Raw genomic sequence first — 27,055 nt, forward strand, 5'->3', positions numbered from 1 at the left:
TAAAATGTGTTGATTCAGTAGTTCTTCAGTATTAAAACTTTGTTAGAAAGCAGTCTTTTCCATGCATCTGTTACGGTTTAACCTGGCAGGCAGCCAAACACCATGCAGCCGCTCGCTCACTCCCCCCACCCTCAGTGGGATGGGGGAGAGAATTGGGGAAAAAAAAGTAAAATTTGTGGATTGAGATAAAGACAGTTTCATAGAACAGAAAAGGAAGGGAAAATAATAATAATAATAATAATGGTAGAATACAGAAAATGAGTGATGCACAATGCAATTGCTCAACAACCGCCGACCGATGCCAAGCCAGTCCCCAAGCAGTGATCGCCCCTCCCCGACCAACCCCCAGTTTATGTACTGAGCATGATGTCATATGGTATGGAATACCCCATTGGCCAGTTGGGTTAGCTGTCCTGGCTATGATCCCTCCCAGTTTCTTGTCCACCTGGCAGAGCATGGGAAGCTGAAAAGTCCTTGACTAAATGTAAGCACTACTTAGCAACAGCTAAAATATCAGTGTGTTACCAACATTCTTCTCATACTAAATCCAAAACACAGCACTATACCAGCTACTAGGAAGAAAATTAACTCTATCCCAGCTGAAACCAGGACAGTATCCACCCCTTATTCTATACCATCTACATCGTGCCCAGGTCTCACATTTTTCAATACATTCCAATTAATCACCACCAACACTTTTCCTGTCTTTTGATATATACACAGAGATATCATTCCCTTAGTCTATGGGCCATCCCTCTAAGATGTCCAATGAGTTCATTTAGTCCGTGACATCGGGCTCCATCTGTCTTAACAGTCTTTCAGGGCAGGAGAGATGGTGTGTGGTACGGGATTATTCCATGCTGAAGCCAGTTCTGTTTCCATTATCGCTGCACTTCGCTCGTTTCCATCAGAGTTCCTTCTTCATTAATCTAGGTGATTCTTACTGCAATTCCGTTGATATGACATACAGTATTATATAGCAATTAACATCATACAATTCAGTTCATTGGCTAGTTTCACACAAAATCAAATCCCCTTGAGGTACACACCGGACTTCCCCATCCTTTCGCATTACCCACCAAGTGCACCCAGGTCCTTGAGCAAAAGCAATCCCACGGATGGGTTTTCCCTTGCCAGAGGCAGGAGTGACCCAGACTGTCTTCCCCAGCATATTTCTTATGTGCACGACAGGGACTTTATCTCCATCTACAGTACGTAAGAGTCTTGATTGGGCAGGGCCAGCTCGATTGGAAGATCCCCTAGTGTTGACTAACCAGGTGGCTTTTGCTAAATGTGTGTCCCAATGCTTGAATGTCCCACCACCCATTGCTCTCAGCATAGTCTTTAGCAGTCCATTGTATCGTTTGATTTTCCCAGAGACTGGTGCATGGTAGGGGATGTGATAGACCCACTCAATGCCGTGCTCTTTGGCCCAGGTGTCTATGAGGGTGTTTCGGAAATGAGTCCCATTGTCTGACTCAATTCTTTCTGGGGTGCCATGTCGCCATAGGACTTGCTTTTCAAGGCCCGGGATGGTGTTCCGGGTGGTGGCATGGGGCACAGGATATGTTTCAAGCCATCCGGTGGTTGCTTCCACCATGGTGCGCACATAGTGCTTCCCTTGGCGGGTTTGTGGGAGTGTGATATAATCAATCTGCCAGGCCTCCCCATATTTATATTTCAACCATCGTCCTCCATACCAGAGAGGCTTTACTCGCTTGGCTTGCTTGATGGCAGCGCATGTTTCACATTCATGGATAACCTGTGCAATAGCGTCCATGGTCAAGTCCACCCCTCGATCACGAGCCCATCTATATGTTGCATCTCTTCCTTGATGGCCTGAGGCATCATGGGCCCACCAAGCTATAAATAATTCACCCTTATGTTGCCAGTCCAGATCCACCTGAGCCACTTCAATCTTAGCAGCCTGGTCCACCTGCTGGTTGGGTCCACCTGGCCCGACTCTTGGGTACGTGAGCATCTACGTGACATACTTTTACAGTCAGGTTCTCTACTCGGGCAGCAATATCTTGCCACAACGCGGCAGCCCAGGTGGGTTTACCTCTGCGCTGCCAGTTGTTCTGCTTCCACTGCTGCAACCACCCCCACAGGGCATTTGCCACCATCCATGAGTCAGTATAGAGATAAAGTACTGGCCATTTTTCTCATTCAGCAATATCCAAGGCCAGCTGGATGGCTTTCACCTCTGCAAACTGACTCGATTCACCTTCTCCTTCAGCAGTTTCTGCAACTTGGCGTATAGGACTCCATACAGCAGCCTTCCACCTCCGATGCTTTCCCGCAAGGCGACAGGACCCATCAGTGAACAGGGCATACTGCTTCTCGTTTTCTGGTAGTTTGTTAGACAGTGGGGCCTCTTCAGCACGCGTCACCTCCTCCTCTGGGGATATTCCAAAATCTTTGCCTTCTGGCCAGTTCGTGATCACTTCCAAGATTCCTGGGCGACTGGGGTTTCCTATTCGGGCCCGTTGTGTGATCAGGGCGACCCACTTACTCCACGTAGCATCGGTTGCATGATGTGTAGAGGGGACCCTCCCTTTGAACATCCAGCCCAGCACCGGCAGTCGGGGTGCCAGGAGGAGCTGTGCTTCAGTACCAACCACTTCCAAAGCAGCTCGAATCCCTTCATATGCTGCCAATATCTCCTTCTCAGTTGGAGTGTAGCGGGCCTCGGATCCTCTGTATCCCCGACTCCAGGACCCTAAGGGTCGACCTCGAGTCTCCTCTGGTGCTTTCTGCCAGAGGCTCCAGGTAGGGCCATTCTCCCCGGCTGCGGTGTAGAGCACATTCTTCACATCTTGTCCTGCCCGGACTGGCCCAAGGGCTACTGCATGAACTATCTCCTGTTTAATTTGTTCAAAGGCTTGTTGTTGCTCAGGGCCCCATTTGAAGTCGTTCTTCTTCCTGGTCACTGGAGGGAGAGGGCTTACAATCAGGCTGTAATCTGGAATATGCATTCTCCAAAAGCCCACAACGCCTAAGAAAGCTTGTGTTTCCTTTTTGCTAGTTGGTGGGGACATGGCTGTTATTTTGTTGATCACATCCATTGGGATCTGACGACGTCCATCTTGCCATTTTATTCCTCAAAACTGGATCTCCTGTGCAGGTCCCTTGACCTTACTTTGTTTTATGGCAAAGCCGGCCTTCAGAAGGATTTGGACTATTCTCTCCCCTTTCTCAAAAACTTCCTCTGCTGTGTTGCCCCACACAATGATGTCATCAATGTATTGCAGGTGTTCTGGAGCCTCACCCTGTTCCAGTGCGGTGTGGATCAGTCCATGGCAAATGGTAGGGCTGTGTTTCCACCCCTGGGGCAGTCGGTTCCAGGTGTACTGGACGCCCCTCCAAGTGAAAGCAAACTGTGGCCTGCACTCTGCCGCCAAAGGGATTGAGAAGAACGCATTAGCGATATCCATTGTGGCGTACCACTTGGCTGCCTTTGACTCCAGTTCGTATTGGAGTTCTAGCATGTCCGGCACGGCAGCACTCAGTGGCGGCGTGACTTCGTTCAGGCCACGGTAGTCTACTGTTAGTCTCCACTCTCCATTAGACTTTCGCACTGACCATATGGGACTGTTAAAGGGTGAGCGAGTCTTGCTGATCACTCCTTGGCTCTCCAGTCGACAAATCAGCTCATGGATGGGGATCAGGGAGTCTCGGTTGGTGCGGTATTGCCGCCGGTGCACTGTTATGGTAGCGATTGGTACCTGCTGTTCTTCAACCCTCAGCAACCCCACAACAGAAGGGTCCTCTGAGAGACCGGGCAAGGTGGACAGCTGTTTAATTTCCTCTGTCTGCAAGGCAGCTATACCAAAAGCCCACCGGTACCCTTTTGGGTCCTTGAAATACCCTCTCCTGAGGTAGTCTATGCCAAGGATGCACGGAGCCTCTGGGCCAGTCACAATGGGGTGCTTCTGCCACTCATTCCCGGTTAGGCTCACTTCGGCCTCCAATACAGTTAACTCTTGGGATCCCCCTGTCACTCCAGAAATACAGATGGGTTCTGCCGCTTTATAGCTTGACGGCATCAGGGTACACTGTGCCCCGGTGTCTACGAGAGCCTTATACTCCTGTGGGTCTGATGTGCCAGGCCATCGAATCCACACAGTCCAGTAAACCCGGTTGTCCCTTTCCTCCACCTGGCTGGAGGCAGGGCCCCTCTAGTCCTGGTCATAGTATCCGCTTCTCACATCTTGCAAACGCGAGTTAAGAATTCCTTCGTTACAATCCAAAGTAAGATCAGCCCTTCTACTCTGTCTGGGGAACTGTTCACTGGAAACTGGACCATCATGAGACAGGTTTTTCCTGACAACTGGAGCAGCATTTTTCCTGGGAGAACTCCCTTGTGTGACTGTTTTTCCTTGCAACTCACGTACCCGTGCCTCTAGGGTGAAGGTAGGTTTTCCATCCCACTGCCTCATGTCCTCTCCGTGGTCACGCAGGTATAAACTACAGCGTGCCCCGTGGTGTGTACCCTCTATATCCTCTCTCTTGAGCAGAAGAATGCTGACTCCTAATGGCTGAGATACTGGTCCATACAGTTGGGGAGTAGGACCTATCCTCTTTGAGTTGCTGGACCTCCCGGGACAATTTCTCCACAGCCGAGACAAGGGAGGAGGAGACAGTTTCTTCGTGTTCCTGGATTCTGCCAACCACGTCATCCACCGTTCATGCTTCCTCTTTCCAGGTCATTACTTCCAACGAATTGGCACGCGACGCTGGTGCGCTCCGTACCAACTTCCGCGACATGGGTCGCGTGCACTGGGCTTCATCTGGATCTTTGGGTACTTGCTCGTTGTCCTGGTCACTATAAACCACCTCCAGCACGGCTAATTCTCTCAGGTACTGGATACCTTTCTCCATGGTGGTCCACTTGCCTGGGTGACATATAACATCTTCCTTGAAGGGATACCTTTCCTTCACGCCTGACAGGAGTCGCCTCCAGAGGCTGAGGACTTGTGCCCCTTGTCCATTTGCTTTGTCAATGCCCCCTTGCCTAGAAAGGGATCCCAGCTGCTTGGCTTCCTTCCCCTCTAATTCCAGGCTACTGGCCCCGTTATCCCAGCATCGGAGCAGCCAGGTGACAATGTGCTCACCTGGATGAGGACTGAAATCTTTCCGCGTATCTCCCAGCTCACTCAGGGATAGGGATCAGGTGGTTTCCATCTCAGTTATGAGTTCTTCCTCTTCCTCCTTCTCTCCTTTTGATGACCCTGCTTTCCCATCATCCCTTTCTAGACGACGTGACTTCCGCTTCCAGGATTTCTTCTTATGTATAGTGGCGACTAGCAGAAACATTACTTAGCAACAGCTAAAACATCAGTGTGTTATCAACATTCTTCTCATACTAAATGCAAAACACAGCACTGTACAAGCTACTAGGAAGAAAATTAACTCTATCCCAGCCGAAACCAGGACAGCGTCTCATGCTGATGATCATTCTTGTTTATATATTTTTATTTTTAAGTGTAAGGAAAACCTGAGGATTCTTGCTGGTCTTTGTATAACCATTGGAGAAGTGTGGGGATTTTTAAGTCTGTCTTTTGACGCCCCATGGATTGTTTTTGGAGGAAAGAGCTGCCATGTGTACAGCAGTAAACAGTAGTCTATTAGATGTATTTTGGTTTTAGTAACATTTACTGAGTAATTTCAAGATGAGAAGAACAGCCATCTGAGTTCATTGTAGCTCAAATCTGTAGAACTATGAGAAAAGGCAGAACAGTGGGAGATGGTCATTTCAAACAGGATTGATTTGGCTTTTTTATTTTTAAAAAGTCCCTTGTGGTTTTTTTTTTCCCCATGTTAAGATAAACATTGTTTCATTTATACAAATATGCACAATTAATTCTTGGCTTTACTTTCTTCTGTCTTATTGAGAATGATCGGTTGCATGTAGTGTGGTTACTGCTACATCCTTCACTATCTGAAAGTAAAGATAAATCTCCAGTTGCTGCATTGGTGAAGTGCTAGGTGATAAACAGTGAGCAGTAGTTGGACATATTGCCAATGCTCTGGCTGTATTTTACTAATGATTTAGATGTAATTTTTCTTATTTTGTTCTAATGCCTCGCATGCTGTGAGCTTTTTGCTCATCACTTTCCCTTTATCTGCACTGATTACTTGAAAACAGCAGTAATTGCCTAAAAGGATATAGAAGCCCTGATGTACCTAGATTTGATGTTAACAGGAAATCTCACTGTTCCTCAAATGCAAAGATTGATTTCTTTTACCTTGTTAAAAGGCTTAAAAGTAGTATCTGAAGGAAAAATACATCATGGCCTTTACTAGGAAGTGAAATGAGCAGCGTTTGTGAGCTGTGTGCCTCCCAACCCACGCAGAACTCCACTATGTGCCTTTAAGCTCACTAGATGTGGGCCAAGCGTATTCCTTGGTCTGTGGACTGTGTTATGCTCTCTTGGCCTCCCTTGCAGACTTCTGGGCTCAGCCTCTTCACTTTCTTACTCTTACAGAAATGAAATCTCACATTTGTTATGAAGAGGCTGCTTATCTCTGCCTTATTAACTGTGCAGATTCCCTACGCTGACTGTATGGCTACTCTGCATTTAAAGCCTGACTGAAATTGTGAAAGCAAACACAGGTTTGTCAAAAAAAACCCCACAAAAACCAAGAAACTTACAAGAAACACAAATATCTCAGCAAAACAGCAAACTCTTAAATGCATTTCTTTCCATTTTCATTGCCCTCTTGGGTGTTGTTGGAGCACAGCTCACAGCCTGCTGCAAATTCTCGTCATTATTTAAGCAAAGACCACACTAACATTTTTCTACAACTTCCCCCCCCTCCAAACTTGCAGTCTCAGATGACCATTTCAGTCAGGTCATCTTTCCCCTTCTCTGCTGGTGAAAGACTCTTTCATTTCACAGCTCGTAGTCCCCTTTTGCCAGGAAACTTTCCGGGCAGCCTCACTGGCTGATAGAAGCGCCCTGCTGAGTGACTTGCTGTTCAGTTGCATTATTCTGGGGTTCAGCATGAAAAAATGGTTTGCTTGGATAATAATCACTTCTTTATCCACAGAAGCCACCCAATGAATGGGTAGTTATCAAGGTTTACTGACAATCTACTGTTAGTCTTTTGTTACCATTCCTTGTTCATTCACTCCAACTGCTTCCTGCCTTCCCCATGGTGCTTTTTATTTCCTGTTCAAATGGAATTCATGGTCTGACACAAATACAGTCTCCAGTGTCAAACAGACCTTGTGCACTTTGCATGGGCAGTTACCCCAACTAGGCACAGTAGCACAAGAAGCAAGAGGAGGACAATGGATTAACGCTTCTGGTTGTAAAATATTCACAGATTACTTGCATTGCTGCTACTGTTTCCACCTTTAAAGAAATGCATGTGTAAGCGCCGTGAGCTGCAAATGTTTTGTCTTATGTAAAAATAATTAATATTATTAGCCATCAGTCACCTAAAATAGGGAATGTGGATGGCCAAGTGAAGCTGGAAAAGACTATTTCTGTTGTAGCAATTAGTGACATTTAGATAATATTGCTATGAATTACTTTCAAAGCCATTGTCACGCTTTGCTTTTTTGACAACTTAATTAGAGGTCAAGACCTTACTTGTGGTAACGTTAATGAACATAGCATCTTTTGGCATGGCCTTCAGGGCGCTGCCTCAGTGGAGTGCAGTGCAACAGAGGTCAGCTTGCAGTGCCACTGGTGCCATATATGCGCCATGGGCAGATTTTGAAAGGTACAGAAAAGAGCTGGAGCTGCAGCAATTGAAAGGGGCCTTGGAGACAGCAGTTTCTGGCATCTGCTAAGCTCTGAATGTCCTGGGAGCTGCTGCCACAGACTTGGACAAGCTGTTTCTGATAAGTTCAACAACATCTTACCCCTCTGCAAGGGAGATTTCCACTCCCACCACACAAGTTTGCTACTGGCAAATACAGTCTCTAAATTGGGGATGGAGGGCAGGGAAAGGTGTAGGCTACTTACTCACTTATCACTGACCCCTGAGTTATAACGTTTTCAGATAAGCCATTCTTTTGAGAAAAGCTATTGTCTGTTGTTTTAAGTTTGAGGGATGTTTTGTCTAGTGAATGCATTCCCTACAATAGGATTGTTCTTGTTTTTAAGACTCTTGGGAAGTCCAGCACATGCAGACTTTCGTGGATGACCTTCGAGGTCGACCCTTAGGGTTTTGGAGTCGGGGATACAGAGGATCTGAGGCCCACTACACTCCAACTGAGAAGGAGATATTGGCAGCATATGAAGGGATTCGAGCTGCTTCGGAAGTGGTTGGTACTGAAGCACAGCTCCTCCTGGCACCCCGACTGCTGGTGCTGGGCTGGATGTTCAAAGGGAAGGTCCCCTCTACACATCATGCAACCGATGCTACGTGGAGTAAGTGGGTCACACTGATCACACAACGGGCCCGAATAGGAAACCCCAGTCGCCCAGGAATCTTGGAAGTGTTCAGGGACTGGCCAGAAGGCAAAGAATTCAGAATATGCCCAGAGGAGGAGGTGACGCATGCTGAAGAGGCCCCACTGTCTAATAAACTATCAGAAAATGAGAAGCAGTATGCCCTGTTCACTGATGGGTCCTGTCGCCTTGCGGGAAAGCATCGGAGGTGGAAGGCTGCTGTATGGAGTCCTATACGCCAAGTCGCACAAACTGCTGAAGGAGAAGGTGAATCGAGCCAGTTTGCAGAGGTGAAAGCCATCCAGCTGGCCTTGGATATTGCTGAATGAGAAAAATGGCCAGTACTTTATCTCTATACTGACTCATGGATGGTGGCAAATGCCCTGTGGGGGTGGTTGCAGCAGTGGAAGCAGAACAACTGGCAGCGCAGAGGTAAACCCATCTGGGCTGCCGCGTTGTGGCAAGATATTGCTGCCCGAGTAGAGAACCAGGCTGTAAAAGTACGTCACGCAGATGCTCACGTACCCAAGAGTCAGGCCACTGAAGAACACCAAAACAACCAGCAGGTGGACCAGGCTGCTAAGATTGAAGTGGCTCAGGTGGATCTGGACTGGCAACATAAGGGTGAATTATTTATAGCTTGGTGGGCCCATGACACCTCAGGCCATCAAGGAAGAGACGCAACATATAGATGGGCTCGTGATCGAGGGGTGGACTTGACCATGGACGCTATTGCACAGGTTATCCATGAATGTGAAACATGCGCTCCAATCAAGCAAGCCAAGCGAGTAAAGCCTCTTTGGTATGGAGGACGATGGTTGAAATATAAATATGGGGAGGCCTGGCAGATTGATTATATCACACTCCCACAAACCCGCCACGGCAAGTGCTATGTGCTCACCATGGTGGAAGCAACCACCAGATGGCTAGGAACATATCCCGTGCCCTATGCCACCACCCGGAACACTATCCTGGGCCTTGAAAAGCAAGTTTTATGGCGACATGGCACCCCAGAAAGAATTGAGTCAGACAATGGGACTCATTTCCAAAACGCCCTCATAGACACCTGGGCCAAAAAGCATGGCATTGAGTGGGTCTATCACATTCCCTATCATGCACCAGCCTCTGGGAAAATCGAACGATACAATGGACTGCTAAAGACAACACTGAGGGCAATGGGTGGTGGGACATTCAAGCATTGGGATACACATTTAGCAAAAGCCACCTGGTTAGTCAACACTAGGGGATCTGTCACTCGAGCTGGCCCTGCCCAATCAAAACCCTTACGTACTGTAGATGGAGATAAAGTCCCTGTCGTGCACATAAGAAATATGCTGGGGAAGACAGTCTGGGTTACTCCTGCCTCTGGCAAGGGAAAACCCATCCGTGGGATTGCTTTTGCTCAAGGACCTGGGTGCACTTGGTGGGTAATGCGAAAGGATGAGGAAGTCCGGTGTGTACCTCAAGGGGATTTGATTTTGTGTGAAACTAGCCAATGAACTGAATTGTATGATGGTAATTATTATATGATATTGTATATCATCATTATCTCTATTGTTGCTATAGCAGCAAAATCACCCGGATTAATGAAGAATGAACTAACTCCAATGAAACCGAGCCAAGTGCAACAACGGTAGAACCGGACGAGCACAGCAATATTGGAAATCAGAACTGGCTTCAGAATGCAACAGCCCAACACCACGCACCATCTCTCCTGCCCTGAAAGACTGTTATGACAGATGGAGCCCAAAGTCGTGGACTAAATGAACTCAATGGACATTTTAGAGGGATGGCCCATAGACTAAGGGAATGATATCTGTGTATATATAAATATAAAGACGAGAAAGGTGATGGTGATTAATTAGAATGTATTAGAAATTGTGAAATCTAAGCATGACGTAAATGGTATAGACTAAGGGGTGGATACTGTCTTGGTTTCGGCTGGGATAGAGTTAAATTTCTTCCTCGTGGTGTGTTTTGGATTTAGTATGAGAAGAATGTTGATAACACACTGATGTTTTCAGTTGTTGCTAAGTATCTTGTCAAGGACAACTACCCTCCAGGAAGCTACCAAGCTACTACCCCCCCAAGACTGGGAGGAGGGAACACAGCCAGGACAGCTAGCCCAGCTGGCCAACAGGGTATTCCATACCATGTGACGTCATGCTCAGTATATGAATGGTAGGCGTGATCCAGGAAGTAGCGATCGCTACTTGGTTATCGGTCAGCGCGGGTGGTGAGCAATTGCATTGTGCATCACTCATATATATTATTTTTTATTATTATTATTATTATTTTCTCTTTTCTGTTCTATTAAACTGTCTTTATCTCAACCCACGAGTTTGTTTCCTCACTCTCACCCTTCTGATTCTCTCCCCGCCCTGCTGAGCGGGGAGGAGTGAGCAAGCGGCTGTGTGGTGCTCAGTTGCCAGCTGGGGTTAAACCACGACAGTGATGCCAGTCTTTAAGTATTCCTTTCCTTTTCAGACAGTGAGTTGCCGAGTTTGAAATTATCAAGAATTTCAATTTGCTACTCAGGTTCCCTGCAGTTCTGATTTCAGTGGAGATAATATAACTCTGTCTCCAACAGGTTTGCAACAATGCAAGGTCACTTAAATCATCTCCTGTAGGCTGCCTGCCAAAGATAAAGAAACACAGTTGTCCAGTTAATGTTTTCTCAGGTCTTTGCACATGGAAAACACTGTGTACAAGTGCTAAGTAGAACTATTACCTCTTGTTATATGTTGTCATTTCTTGCGTGACATTTACTGCTAATCTCGAAGACAACTGAGGTTTAATATCCTGATGTGGTGGTGATGAAAAAAGTCGGTACCTTTTTTAACATCTTTTATAATTCTTGAGCTTCTCCTCTGGAAAGGAAAAAGTTTACTTTGTGACAGAGAAAACAATGAGTAAAATAGGTAATGCAAGCTTAAACTACAAATAATGGGCTTTGATATGAAGGTTTATCTTTGGACTCAAAGCAATTTGTCAACTAAACACAGTGTGTGTGATCCCAAAGATGAAGGATTTTTACTGGGCACTTTCAGCCCCAAGTGTATAGTAACTACTTTATTAGTATCTTGCAACCATAGAATCATCCCTAGGTTTGCAGAGGAAATAACCTGTGCATAGAGGAAGCTTAGAGGAGCCACACAGTCAACAACTGACAATACAATTTCTGTCGGTAACCGCTGCTAAAGTGTGTGTTTGTGCCTGATGGAGCTGCAGTTTTGACAGTTTGACCTATCCCGATGGTGATCATTGAAGCTGTTGTGAGCGCTCTTCTTTTGGCTTGAGTATCGTGTGCTTTTTAATGACTAATCATAAACTGATGGTATAAATCAAGTCAATCAGTTCTCTCCTGCACTCTGCCTCACTCCATTAACCTTGACCAGACAGTGCCCTGTGCAGGAGTGGCTTTCCATCCCAAGCTTGGCTAGCTCTTTCCTGCCAACTTCTTTCTCAGGTTCCTGAATGTTTAAATGTGGAAAACGCTTAACTTTTATGCAGCTTTCTCTGTGCCATTTCTTTGGGTTGGGCTTTTGTTTCAGCTTTCAATGATGATAAATGTGTGCAGGATCATTGAGGAGAGCCTGGACACAGTGCTGGTACTAATAACCTTTCTCCCTTCTTTTTCTTTTACCCCAGGCCAATGAGTGGAATAAGAACGACGATCGGCTGTTGCAGGCAGTGGAGAATGGCGATCCTGAGAAAGTGGCTTCATTGCTGGGTAAAAAGGGAGCCAGTGCCACCAAACAAGATAGTGAGGGCAAAACTGCGTAAGTCCAACTTAAACTCGTGATTTAAGCACAAGGGAGGGGGAAAAAACAGCCACAGTGCATGCCTCTTACAGGAATTAAGAACCAGAGACCATCCTGAAAATTAAGTTTTCTTTTTTACCTGAAGCACAATACATTCTGGAAAGCTTCTTTCTGGTAGTCTATATTTGTAATTCTACATTTAAAATTCCATTTCAGAATCACAAACCCATTGAGGTAACTTGGAGCTGGATTGCTGGGTAGATTGGGGCCATTTTAGGACAGGGCATTTTGGGACTCAGGAATTTCATGGCACACTGCAGACTGCGGGCTCCAAAAGGCATTAATCTTTGGGGCTATTTTTTCCCATGCACGTTAGTTTAATGACATAGAAATGAAGATAAATTTTCTAATGGGTTAGTTGGAACTGAAACTATGGTGACTGGGTTTTAAAATCTTGCAGATGCTAATGATTCGTTCAACTGTTCCTTGTATTGATTGAAGTTTGGCAATGAAAGTTTTGAGTGAACGAGATTCCTTTTGCAGTCTCAATATATTTCATATATAGCATTTTCTTCTTCTATTCTTCCTCTTGTTCTCCTGTGAACATTCTGAATTGTGGAAGATAAAAGATACCAGTAAAAAATAACAGCCAAGAGATTGCTATCCTTAACTTTCTTACGGCATAGAAAGATGATTAAATGGATAAATGAGAAATAGGCATCCCGTGACAGAACCAAAGTCTTCATAAAATTCTGGATAGATGGGGAGAAAGGAAAAGAGTTTCTAGTCTTGGGAGAGGCAGCACAAGGCAGTTTATACCAAATAATAAGTTCTAATGAATTACCTCTGGGTTGCATTTATTGAGTCACACTCTGTTTCTTGCTTGGTCTGTTTGTTTCCTACATCTGCTCTATTTCTGTTCTGCACCTGAGGAAAATGAATGATGGCAGTGACTCATAATGACCTGCAACTTTTTACTGCAGAAGTCCAAGTCCTCTAATTGCTTCAAGTGGGCTTTCTCTACGCTTTAATATGTTTTTAATTTAAAGAAGTTGCATATGTGTGTTTTTCTTCTGAACATAATCAAAGCATGACTTCCATTGAATCTTCTGAATTACAGCTATGTCTAGCATCTCATGTTTTTACAGTCAACATAACTTCAGAGCTGGATTCTTAAGCTGCACTGTATCCAGTGTAACACCTATTTTGCAAGTTTCATATATAATTTGATACTATGAATTTTTTCTAGGGAACCAACCAAGACTGAAATTATCAATGAGCATGCACAAGCCTCTTAACTCTAAGAAATGGGATTGTTTTAACTGTAGGGATCTGGTGCAATGATTTTCAGCTTTACAGGGATACACTACAAAATTCCCCTTTTTTTCCTCTTTATTTGCAACTACAAAGAAGTTGATGACCATATATTTATATTAATGATGCAGTTACTAATAATGCAGATACAAGTACTTCTTTTAATTGCTTGGAACAAATGTGAATTAATGCTATGAAGATCTCTGCTTTTGCTTGTTCCATATAATCATTTAATTGTCATTTACTTTTTTAGGTATTTCTGTGTAGTGGTTTAAAAGAAAGCTTGAGAGAGAACAAAGAAAAATAGTATTGCTGTGATACAGAAATACAGTTTGTCAACTCTCATTCTGTTTCCAGTGCTTTGGGAAACTTAGAAATAACCTGAGCAGGTCTGCTTTCTTAGTTTTGAAAGATAGAGACTGACAGGTGTAGAAACAATGACACTGATCTGGAGAGACATAGCTACCAAAGAGTATCATGACCCAGAAATGTACTCCAGCATGGCTTATTAATAATGGACAGTGTCTTGTTTGCATTTTTCCCACTTCAGAGTCTTTTTTTAGTGTGTGTATGGATGCATCTGTGTGTATGTATACACATGAACGCATGCTCTAAAACTAAAATACTGTTGTCTAAGCAATGTTCTCAAATGCAAAATGAAGTACAGCCATCATATTTGTATAGGTAGGCTTGTTTCTCCTATGCTTGCAGTACAATGCCAGGGCTTCATTCCTGCACAGTGATTCTGGGTGCCTAACATAGCTGTTTTGCCCTATCTCAGAAGCTCTGCTTGGAGGCATAGACACTGCTGTAGCCCAGCACTGAGGTCTGTTAGTGTCCTGCAGAAGCATGGTACTAGTTTGTGAGCTACCTCATCTGGAACATGGGAGACTCATGCTGGGAAAGAGCAATCTGGAGAGGTCTTTCTGGCACAACTGGCCACCATCGTGCTCAGATTTCACTGGTTATGTTTTAGAAAGTAGTCTGCAGTGCCATGTGGGAAGGAAGCTCTTTGGACGAGTGGTCTATTGATCTGTGTGAGTACATATATTGATACATTTGTTTACATAATTAGGCTGAAGGTGACTAACCAGAAGAACATGATGGATTCAATTATATAACAACTTACATAACGTGATTAAAGAATTTGGAATGTGCTTGAAAGCAAAAAAGGAGAAACAATTACATGTTGCAGTACAGGTTTGTTAGGCCTGTCATTGTCTGTTCCCTTAAGGTGTGACATGTTTCTTTTAAGATCTCTTCTTTTTTCATTCTTCTTGTTAATAACCCTTCAAACAAAATTCTCGATACTGCCCGGATCTTTATTTGAAGCATAGTAATATAGTAAATTATTTTAAACAGAAGGTGGAGAGGACTCTAATTTTTCATGCTTAAAGGGGTACTTCTAAGTTTTTGTTTTATAATCAAATGGCTTCTTAATATAAAATGCTTGAACTGACAGGAACAGAGACCAGAACCCAGGATTTTCTGTATTTGTCCTGTTGAGTACTGTATGCATCATTCTACTGAGTCCTGCTACAATGTGCTCCAGCTCTGGCTCAGTTTTGGACTTAACCACAGAAATTTCACCTGTGTCCTCTTTTGCCTCTGTCCTATAGGTCCTTTTCTTTGTGGTTTGCCCACATGCAATAAAATAGAGATGCTTAAATTAAAGAGGTCTAGGTACCAGTAAATTTCTAAAAGGTAATATTTACAGGTTTTCATCAGGAGATTTAATTCTCCAGCAGTACCTCTTAAAAAAATAAAATAAAAATTAACATTGTCAAAGTAATGAAATTAGGTTTTTAAGACTTGCCTGATATCCTGGTTTCGGCTGGGATAAAGTTAAATTTCTTCCTAGTGCTGTGTTTTGGATTTAGTATGAGAAGAATGTTGATAAAACACTGATGTTTTTAGTTGTTGCTAAGTACCCTGCTAGTCAAGGACTTTTCAGCTTCCCATGCTCTGGCAGGTGCACAAGAAGCTGGGAGGGAGCATAGCTGGGACAGCTAACCCAACTGGCCAATAGGGTATTCCATACCATATGACATCATGCTCAGTATATAAATAGGAGGCATGATCCAGGAAGTAGCGATCGCTGCTTGGGTATCGGTCAGCGCGGGTGGTGAGCAATTGCATTGTGCATCACTCATTTTTTATATTCTACCATTATTATTATTATTATTATTATTATTTTCCCTTCCTTTTCTGTTCTATTAAACTGTCTTTATCTCAATCCACGAATTTTACTTTTTTTTTTGATTCTCCCCCCCATCCCACTGGTTGTGGGGGGAGGGAGTGAGCGGCTGTGTGGTGTTTGGCTGCCTGCCGGGTTAAACCACAACAGTCCTTTTCTGGCACCCAACGTGGGGCTCGAAGGGTTGAGATAACGACAGATCTGACGAAAGCGTGTTAAGGCAAAATTTGTTATAAGCATTCATTATATTGGTTTAATAGTCGCTGGTGACAATATTGTTTTATTGGCTCTCAGAGTTGTGGGGCTGGCTTTCAATGTTGGGTTATGTAATACCTTACTTGCAGTATATATTCCCTGTTGTGCTGTTTATCACTGCTCAGAACTGGGTCAAGGTTATCATTTTGCTGCACTGTGTAACACTTTTATGATATGATAAAATTATTGGTCGTGAGTCTAATCTGGTATCTGTACTCAGCATTGCCATCATCTCTGTACCTTGGGAACCACCTCTTAGAAACTATTAATAATTGCACTCTTTTCTCCTCGGAGAACGAATTTATGGGGGAGACAGGGTGAGACACTTTCCCCCACTTGTTCACCTTCCCTTTCATATCTTCAGAAACTCCTTTTTCTTCTATCCTCTTCATGAAGATGTCCACAATATTCCCTGAGAATTTTGAATATCCTTGGGATGTTCAAACAAGCATGATCATATTGCTATGTCTCCTGAATGTGGTTCAGGTCTTGTCTAGGGTTAAACAACTATTTAGGAATACTGTCCAGAGATCAACCCCAGCAACAGACACGGTGGCTACTCAAACCCCCACGACAGCCACTGCGGCTACTTCAACCCCCACGACAAGCACTGTGGCTACTCAAACCGCTGCGACAGGCACTGTGGCTACTCAAACCCCCACAACAGGCACTGTGGCTACTCAGACCCCGGCAACAGACACCGCGGGTACTCCAACCCCCTCGACAGGCGCTGCAGCTACTCAAACCCCCTCGACAGGCACTGCAGTTATTCCAACCCCCACGACAGGCACTACAGCTACCCAAACCCCAGCAACAGTCACTGCAGCTGAACCAGAGAACCAACCCGTGCTGGTATGAGTCACCCCTATACAGATGAAGAAATAAAGAAGAAAATAAGCTCATTTAGTAAGGGATGAAGATGAACCAGGGCCATCACGACAACAGGACGAGGAAGAGGCAGAACCCGTAAATGAGATGGTAACCACCCAATCCCTATCCCTGAGTGAGCTGCGAGATATGCGGAAAGATTTCAGTCCTCGTCCAGGTGAGCACATTGTCACCTGGCTCCTCCGATGCTGGGATAATGGGGCCAGTAGCCTGGAATTAGAGGGTAGGGAAGCCAAGCAGCTGGGATCCCTTTCTAGGGAAGGGGGCATTGACAAAGCAATTGGACAAGGGATACAAGTCCTCAGCCTCTGGAGGCGACTCCTGTCAGGCGTGAATGAAAGGTATCCCTTCAAGGAAGACGTTATATGTCTCCAAGGCAAGTGGACCACCACGGAAAAAGGTATCCAGTACCTGAGGGAATTAGCCGTGCTGGAGGTGATTTATGATGACCTGAACAATGAGCAGTTATCCAAAGACCCAGATGAAGTCAAGTGCACCCAACCCATGTGGCGGAAGATTGTATGGAGCGCACCAGCGTCGTATGCAAACTCATTGGCAGTAATGACCTGGAAAGATGGAGAGGAACAAACAGTGGATGAATTTGCTGGCCAACTCAGGCAATATGAAGAAAGCCTCTCTTCCTCCCTAAGGGCCTGCATCTCGCCTGTGGGGAAACTGATGGACATGATAGCCGAGAAACTGTCCCGGGAGGTCCAGCAACTCAAAGAGGATACATACTACTCCCCACCTGCACGGGCCAGTGTCTCAGCCATTAGGAGCAGGCGTCCCTCTGCTCAAGAGAGGAGATATCGTGGGTACACACCCCGGGGTACCCTGTGGTTTTACCTGTGTGACCATGGAGAAGACATGAGGAAGTGGGATGGAAAATCTACTTCAACCCTAGAGACACAGGCACGTGAGTTGCAAGGAAAAACATCCAAAAAAGGGGGTTCTTCCAAGAAAACTGCTGCTCCAGTCTCCAGTGGGCAGTTCCCCAGACAGAGTAGAAGGGCTGATTCCACTTCCGACCTTAACAAAGGGACTTTTGTTTCGTACTTACAAGAAGTGAATAACGAATACTATGATCAGGACTAGAGGGGCCCTGCCTCCGGCCAGGTGGAGGAAAGGGACAACCGGGTTTACTGGACTGTGTGGATTCGATGGCCTGGCACATCAGACCCACAGGAGTATAAGGCTCTCGTAGACACCGGGGCACAGTGTACCCTGATGCCATCAAGCTATAAAGGGGCAGAACCCGTTTGTATTTCTGGAGTGACAGGGGGATCCCAAGAGTTAACTGTATTGGAGGCCGAAGTGAGCCTGACCGGGAAGGAGTGGCAGAAGCACCCCATTGTGACTGGCCCAGAGGCTCCGTGCATCCTTGGCGTAGACTACCTCAGGAGAGGGTATTTCAAGGACCCAAAAGGGTACCGGTGGGCTTTTGGTATAGCTGCCCTGGAGTCGGAGGAAATTAAACAGCTGTCCACCTTGCCTGGTCTCTCAGAGGACCCTTCTGTTGTGGGGTTGTTGAGGGTTGAAGAACAAATGGTACCAATCGCTACCACAACGGTGCACCGGCACCAATATCGCACCAAACGAGACTCCCTGCTTCCCATCCATAAGCTGATTCGTCGACTGGAGAGCCAAGGAGTGATCAGCAAGACTCGCTCACCCTTTAACAGTCCCATATGGCCAGTGCGAAAGTCCAATGCAGAGCGGAGACTTAACAGTAGACTGTCGTGGCCTGAACGAAGTCACGCCGCCGCTGAGTGTTGCCATGCCGGACATGCTAGAACTTCAATACGAACTGGAGTCGAAGGCAGCCAAGTGGTACGCCACCACTGATATCGCTAATGCGTTCTTCTCAATCCCTTTGGTGGCAGAGTGCAGGCCACAGTTTGCTTTCACTTGGAGGGGCGTCCAGTACACCTAGAACCGACTGCCCCAGGGGTGGAAACACAGCCCTACCATTTGCCATGGACTGATCCACACCGCACTGGAACAGGGTGAGGCTCCGAACACCTGCAATACATTGATGACAACATTGTATGGGGCAACACAGCAGAAGAAGTTTTTGAGAAAGGGGAGAGAATAATTCAAATCCTTCTGAAGGCCGGCTTTGCCATAAAACAAAGTAAGGTCAAGGGAGATCCAGTTTTTAGGAATAAAATGGCAAGATGGACGTCGTGAGATCCCAATGGATGTGATCAACAAAATAACAGCCATGTCCCCACCAACTAGCAAAAAGGAAACACAAGCCTTCTTAGGCGTTGTGGGCTTTTGGAGAATGCATATTCCAGATTACAGCCTGATTGTAAGCCCTCTCTATCACGTGACCCGGAATAAGAACAATTTCAAATGGGGCCCTGAGCAACAACAAGCCTTTGAACAAATTAAACGGGAGATAGTTCAGGCAGTAGCCCTTGGGCCAGTCTGGGCAGGACAAGATGTGAAGAATGTGCTCTACACCGCAGCTGGGTAGAACGGTCCTACCTGGAGCCTCTGGCAGAAAGCACCAGGGGAGACTCGAGGTCGACCCTTAGGGTTCTGGAGTCGGGGATACAGAGGATCTGAGGCCCACTACACTCCAACTGAGAAGGAGATATTGGCAGCATATGAAGGGATTCGAGCTGCTTTGGAAGTGGTTGGTACTGAAGCACAGCTCCTCCTGGCACCCCGACTGCCGGTGCTGGGCTGGATGTTCAAAGGGAGGGTCCCCTCTACACATCATGCAACCGATGCTACGTGGAGTAAGTGGGTCACACTGATCACACAACGGGCCCAAACAGGAAACCCCAGTCGCCCAGGAATCTTGGAAGTGTTCAGGGACTGGCCAGAAGGCAAAGAATTCAGAATATCCCCAGAGGAGGAGGTGACGCATGCTGAAGAGGCCCCACTGTCTAACAAACTACCAGAAAACGAGAAGCAATATGCCCTGTTCACTGATGGGTCCTGTCGCCTTGTGGGAAAGCATCGGAGGTGGAAGGCTCCTATATGGAGTCCTATAAGCCAAGTTGCAGGAACTGCTGAAGGAGAAGGTGAATCGAGCCAGTTTGCAGAGGTGAAAGCCATCTAGCTGGCCTTGGACATTGCTGAATGAGAAAAATGGCCAGTACTTTATCTCTGTACTGACTCATGGATGGTGGCAAATGCCCTGTGGGGGTGGTTGCAGCAGTGGAAGCAGAACAACTGGCAGCGCAGAGGTAAACCCATCTGGGCTGCCGCATTGTGGCAAGATATTGCTGCCCGGGTAGAGTACCTGGCTGTAAAAGTACGTCACGTAGATGCTCACGTACCCAAGAGTCGGGCCACTGAAGAACATCAAAGCAACCAGCAGGTGGACCAGGCTGCTAAGATTGAAGTGGCTCAGGTGGATCTGGCCTGGGCCCATGATGCCTCAGTGGGCCCATGATGCCTCAGGCCATCAAGGAAGAGATGCAACATATAGATGGGCTCGTGATCGAGGGGTGGACTTGGCCATGGACGCTATTGCACAGGTTATCCATGAATGTGAAACATGCGCTGCCATCGAGGAAACCAAGCGAGTAAAGCCTCTTTGGTATGGAGGACGATGGTTGAAATATAAATATGGGGAGGCCTGGCAGATTGATTATATCACACTCCCACAAACCCACCACGGCAAGCGCTATGTGCTCACCATGGTGGAAGCAACCACCGGATGGCTAGAAACATATCCCGTGCCCCATGCCACCGCCAGGAACACCATCCTGGGCCTTGAAAAGCAAGTCCTGTGGCGACATGGCACCCCAGAAAGAATTGAGTCAGACAACGGGACTCATTTCCGAAACACCCTCATAGACACCTGGGCCAAAGAGCATGGTATTGAGTGGGTCTATCACATCCCCTATCATGCACCTGCCTCTGGGAAAATCGAATGATAGAATGGACTGCTAAAGACTACACTGAGGGTAATGGGTGGTGGGACATTCAAGCATTGGGATACACATTTAGCAAAAGCCACCTGGCTCGTCAACAACAGGGGATCTTTCAATCGAGCTAGACCTGCCCTGTCAAAACCCTTAAGTACTGTAGATGGAGACAAAGTCCCTGTCGTGCATATAAGGAATATGCTGGGGAAGACAGTCTGGGTTACTCCTGCCTCTGGCAAGGGAAAACCCATTCGTGGGATTGCTTTTGCTCAAGGACCTGGGTGCACTTGGTGGGTGATGCGAAAGGATGGGGAAGTCCGGTGTGTACCTCAAGGGGATTTGATTTTGGGTGAAAATAGCCAATGAACTGAATTGTATGATGTTAATTGTTATATGATATTGTATATCATTATTTCTGTGGTTGCTATCAATGGTATAGCAGTACAAATCACCCAGATTAATGAAGAATGAACTCCGATGAAATCAACGAAGTGCAACGATGATAGAACCAGACGAGCGCAGCAATTATGGAACCAGAACTGGCTTCAGGATGCAACAATGCAACAGCACACACCATCTCTCCTGCCCTGAAAGACTGTTATGACAGATGGAGCCCAAAGTCATGAACTAAATGAACTCAATGGACGTTTTAGAGGGATGGCCCATAGACTAAGGGAATGATATCTGTGTGTATATATCAAGAGTCAAGAAAAGCGGTGGTGATTAATTGGAATGTATTGGAAAATGTGAGACCTAGGCATGACGTAGATGGTATAGAATAAGGGGTGCATACTGTCCTGGTTTCCGCTGGAATAGGGTTAAATTTCTTCCTAGTGCTGTGTTTTGGATTTCATATGACAAGAATGTTGATAACACACTGTCCTGGTTTTGGCTGGGATGGAGTTGATTTTCTTCCTGTTAACTGGTATAGTGCTGTGTTTTGGATGTAGTGTGAGAATAATGTTGATGACACACTGATGTTTTGGTTGTTGTTAGGTAGTGTTTGCGCTAGTCAAGGACTTTTCATCTTCCCATGCCCTGCCAGATGTGCAGGGGGCTGGGAGGGAGTGTGGCCAGGGCGGCTGGCCCAGCTGGCCAATAGGCTATTCCATACCATATGACGTCATGCTCAGAATATAAGGCTGGGTGAAGAAGAAGGAGGGGGGGCGTTCGGAGTGATGGCGTGTGTCTTCCCAAGTAACCGTTACGCGTGATGGAGCCCTGCTTTCCTGGCGATGGCTGAACACCTGCCTGCCGATGGGAAGTGGTGAATGAATTCCTTGTTTTGCTTTGCTTGCGTGCGCAGCTTTTGCTTTCCCTATTAAACTGTCTTTATCTCAACCCATGAGTTTTTCTCACTCTTACCCTTCCGATTCTCTCCCTGTCCCGCTGGGGGTGGGGGGAGTGAGTGAGCGGCTGCGTGGTATTTGGCTGCTGCCAGGTTAAACCACGACACACACTGATGTTTTTAGTTGTTGCTAAGTACCCTGCTAGTCAACAACTTTTCAGCTTCCCATGCTCTGCTAGGTGCACAAGAAGCTGGGAGGGAGCATAGCTGGGACAGCTAACCCAACTGGCCAATGGGGTATTCCATATCATGTGACAACATGCTCAGTATATAAATAGAGGTCGTGGTCCGGGAAGTAGCAATCACTGCTTGGGTATCGGTCAGCGAGTGGTGAGCAATTGCTTTGTGCATCACTCATTTTGTATACTCTACCATTATTATTGTTATTATTTTCCCTTCCTTTCTGTTCTATTAAACTGTCTTTATCTCAGTGTCCTGGTTTCGGCTGGGATAGGGTTAAATTTCTTCCTAGTGCTGTGTTTTGGATTTAGTATGAGGAGAATGTTGATAACACACTGATGTTTTCAGTTGTTGCTAAGTACCCTCCTAGTCCAAGGACAGCTCCCGTGCCTACTGACTGAGCTAGGTACACAAGATGGGAGGGAACATAATCAGGACAGCCAGCCCAGCTGGCCAATGGGGTATTCCATACCATGTGACGTCATGCTCAGTATATGAAGGGTAGGCGTGATCCAGGAAGTACCGATCGCTACTTGGTTATCGGTCAGCGCGGGTGGTGAGCAATTGCATTGTGCATCACTCATTTTGTATATTCTATCATTATTTATTATCATTATTCTCCCTTTTCTGTTCTATTAAACTGTCTTTATCTCAACCCACGAGTTTTTCTCACTCTTACCCTTCCGATTCTCTCCCCGTCCCATTGGGGGGCGGGGGGAGTGAGTGAGCGGCTGCGTGGTATTTGGCTGCCTGCCAGGTTAAACCACGACAGTCCTTTTTGGCGCCCAACGTGGGGCTCGAAGGGTTGAGATAACGATAGATCTGACCAAAGTGGGTTAAGGCAAAATTGTTATAAGCATCCATTATATTGATTGGTCACAATGTTGATGTATTGGCTGTCAAAGTTGTGGGGCTGGCTCTCAATGTTGGGTCATGTAATACCTTGCTTGCAGTATATGTTCCCTTTTGTGCTGTTTATCATTATTCGGAACTGGGCCAAGATTATCATTTTGTTGCTGTTTTATGAGGTGATAAAATCCTTGGTCGTAAGTCTAATCTGGTATCTGTACTCGGCACTGCCGTCATTTCTGTACCTCGGGAACCACCTCTTAGAGATTATTGGTAATTGCACTATTTTCTCCTCGGAGAATGAATTTAGGGGGGAGACGGGATGGGACACTCTCTCCCACTTGTTCATCTTCCCTTCCATATCGTCAGAAACTCCTTTTTCTTCTATCCTCTTCACAAAGATGTCCACAATATTCCCTGAGAATTTTGAATATCCTTGGGATGCTCAAACAAGCATGTTCATATTGCTATGTCTCCTGAATGTGGTTCAGGCCTTGTTTAGGGTTAAACAACTATTCAGGAATACTGTCCAGAGATCAACCCTCAGGAACAAGAAAAGAGGGAGGGCAAGCAGCGGTGCCTCATCGGGGCGGGCGGAGCGGCGAGTCTCGGGGGCGGCTACAGACACGGAGGCTACTCAAAACCCCACGACAGGCACTGCGGCTACTCCAACCCCCATGACAACCCCTGTGGCTACTCAAACCCCGGCAACAGTCACCGTAGCTTCTCCAACCCCTGCGACAGGCACTGCAGCCACTCAAACTCCGGCAACAGGCACTACAGTTACTCCAACCCCCATGACAAGCACTGCAGCTACCCAAACCCCAGCAACAGGCACTACAGCTGAACCAGAGGACCAACCCTTGCTGGTATCCGTTGCCCCTGTACAGAAGAGGAAATCTTGGAAGCGGAGATCAGGTCGTTTAGAAAGAGATGATGAAAGAGCAGGGCCATCACAAGGAGGGGAGGAGGAAGAGGAAGAACTCATAAACGAGACGGAAACCACCCGATCCCTATCCCTGAGTGAGCTGCGAGATATGCGGAAAGATTTTAGCCGTCGTCCAGGCGAGCATATTATTACCTGGCTGCTCCGATGCTGGGATAATGGGGCCAGTAGCCTGGAATTGGAGGGGAAGGAAGCCAAACAGCTGGGATCCCTTGCTAGGGAAGGAGGCATTGACAAAGCAATTGGAAAAGGGACACAGGTCCTCAGCCTCTGGAGGCGACTGCTGTCAGGCGTGAAGGAAAGGTATCCCTTCAAGGAAGATGTTATATATCGCCTAGGCAAATGGACCACTATGGAGAGAGGTATCCAGTACCTGAGAGAACTAGGCGTGCTGGAGGTGGTTTATAGTGACCTGAACGACAACCAAACGCCCAAAGATCCAGATGACGTCCAGTGCACGCGACCCATGTGGCGGAAGTTGGTACGGAGTGCACCAGCATCGTATGCCAGTTCGTTGGCAGTACTGTGCTGGAAAGAGGAAGAAGCACCAACGGTGGATGAGGTGGTTAGCAGACTTCGGGATTTTGAAGAAACTATCTCCTCCTCCCTTGTCTCGGCTGTAGAGAAACTGTCCCGAGAGGTCCAGCAACTCAAAGACAATAGGTCCTATTCTCCACCTGTACGGACCAGTATCTCAGCCATTAGGAGTCAGCGTTTTTCTCCTCAAGAGAGAGGATATCGAAAGTACACGCCACGGGGCACCCTGTGGTTTTACCTGCGTGACCACGGAGAGGACATGAGGCAGTGGGATGGAAAACCTACCTTCATCCTAGAGGCACGTGTACGTGAGTTGCAAGGAAAAACAATCACACAAGGGGGTTCTCCCAGGAAAAATGCTGCTCCAGTTTTCAGGAAAACCCTGTCTCATGATGGTCCAGTTTCCAGTGAACAGTTCCCCAGACAGAGTAGAAGGGCTGATCTTACTTTGGACTGTAATGAAGGAATTCTTGACTCACGTTTGCAAGAAGTGAGAAGCGGATACTATGACCAGAACTAGAGGGGCCCTGCCTCCGGCCAGGTGGAGGAAAGGGACAACCGGGTTTACTGGACTGTGTGGATTCGATGGCCTGGCACATCAGACCCACAGGAGTATAAGGCTCTCGTAGACACCGGTGCACAGTGCACCCTAATGCCATCAAGCTATAAAGGGGCAGAACCCATCTGTATTTCTGGAGTGACAGGGGGATCCCAAGAGTTAACTGTGTTGGAGGCCGAAGTGAGCCTAACCGGGAACGAGTGGCAGAAGCACCCCATTGTGACTGGCCCAGAGGCTCCGTGCATCCTTGGCATAGACTACCTCAGGAGAGGGTATTTTAAGGACCCAAAAGGGTACCGGTGGGCTTTTGGTATAGCTGCCCTGGAGACGGAGGAAATTAAACAGCTGTCCACCTTGCCAGGTCTCTCAGAGGACCCTTCTGTTGTGGGGTTGCTGAGGGTTGAAGAACAACAGGTACCAATCGCTACCACAACAGTGCATCGGCGACAATACCGCACCAACCGAGATTCCCTGATCCCCATCCATGAGCTGATTCGTCGACTGGAGAGCCAAGGAGTGATCAGCAAGACTCGCTCACCCTTTAACAGTCCCATATGGCTAGTGCGAAAGTCTAATGGAGAGTGGAGACTAACAGTAGACTACCGTGGCCTGAACGAAGTGACGCCACCACTGAGTGCTGCCGTGCCGGACATGCTAGAACTTCAATACGAACTGGAGTCAAAGGCAGCCAAGTGGTACGCCACAATTGACATTGCTAATGCCTTTTTCTCCATCCCTTTGGCGGCAGAGTGCAGGCCACAGTTTGCTTTCACTTGGAGGGGCGTCCAGTACACCTGGAACCGACTGCCCCAGGGGTGGAAACACAGCCCTACCATTTGCCATGGACTGATCCACACCGCACTGGAACAGGGTGAGGCTCCGGAACACCTGCAATACATTGATGACATCATCGTGTGGGGCAACACAGCAGAAGAAGTTTTTGAGAAAGGGGAGAGAAGAATTCAAATCCTTCTGAAAGCCGGTTTTGCCATAAAACAAAGTAAGGTCAAGGGACCTGCACAGGAGATCCAGTTTTTAGGAATAAAATGGCAAGATGGACGTCGTCATATCCCAATGGATGTGATCAACAAAATAACAGCCATGTCCCCACCAACTAGCAAAAGGGAAACACAAGCTTTCTTAGGCGTTGTGGGTTTTTGGAGAATGCATATTCCAAATTACAGTCAGATCGTAAGCCCTCTCTATCAAGTGACCAGGAAGAAGAACGACTTCAGATGGGGCCCTGAGCAATGACAAGCCTTTGAACAAATTAAACAGGAGATAGTTCATGCAGTAGCGCTTGGGCCAGTCCGGGCAGGACAAGATGTGAAGAATGTGCTCTACACCGCAGCCGGGGAGAATGGCCCTGCCTGGAGCCTCTGGCAGAAAGCACCAGGGGAAACTCGAGGTCGACCCTTAGGGTCCTGGAGTCGGGGATACAGAGGATCCGAGGCCCGCTACACTCCAACTGAGGAGGAGATATTGGCAGCATATGAAGGGATTCGAGCTGCTTCGGAAGTGGTTGGTACGGAAGCACAGCTCCTCCTGGCACCCCGACTGCCGGTGCTGGGCTGGATGTTCAAAGGGAGGGTCCCCTCCACACATCATGCAACCGATGCTACGTGGAGTAAGTGGGTCGCGCTGATCACACAACGGGCCCGAATAGGAAACCCCAGTCGCCCAGGAATCTTGGAGGTGATCACGAACTGGCCAGAAGGCAAAGATTTTGGCATATCCACAGAGGAGGAGGTGATACGTGCTGAAGAAGCCCCACTGTATAATAAACTACCAGAAAACGAGAAGCAATATGCCCTGTTCACTGATGGGTCCTGTCGCCTTGTGGGAAAACATCGGAGATGGAAAGCTGCTGTATGGAGTCCTATACGCCAAGTTGCAGAAACTGCTGAAGGAGAAGGT

At 46.8% G+C, this 27,055-nt stretch overlaps 1 protein-coding gene across 1 annotated transcript in view; it reads left to right on the forward strand.

Moving 5' to 3' along the window:
* Positions 1 to 27,055, forward strand: part of LOC142074845 (ankycorbin-like) — a 122,886-nt gene that overhangs the window by 39,071 nt on the left and 56,760 nt on the right. The window contains 1 exon segment of the mRNA XM_075135742.1: positions 12,063 to 12,193. Coding sequence (XP_074991843.1) covers positions 12,063 to 12,193 — 131 coding nt within the window.

Source organism: Calonectris borealis, chromosome W (assembly GCF_964195595.1).
Source record: "Calonectris borealis chromosome W, bCalBor7.hap1.2, whole genome shotgun sequence".
Classification (NCBI taxonomy): Eukaryota; Metazoa; Chordata; class Aves; order Procellariiformes; family Procellariidae; genus Calonectris; species Calonectris borealis.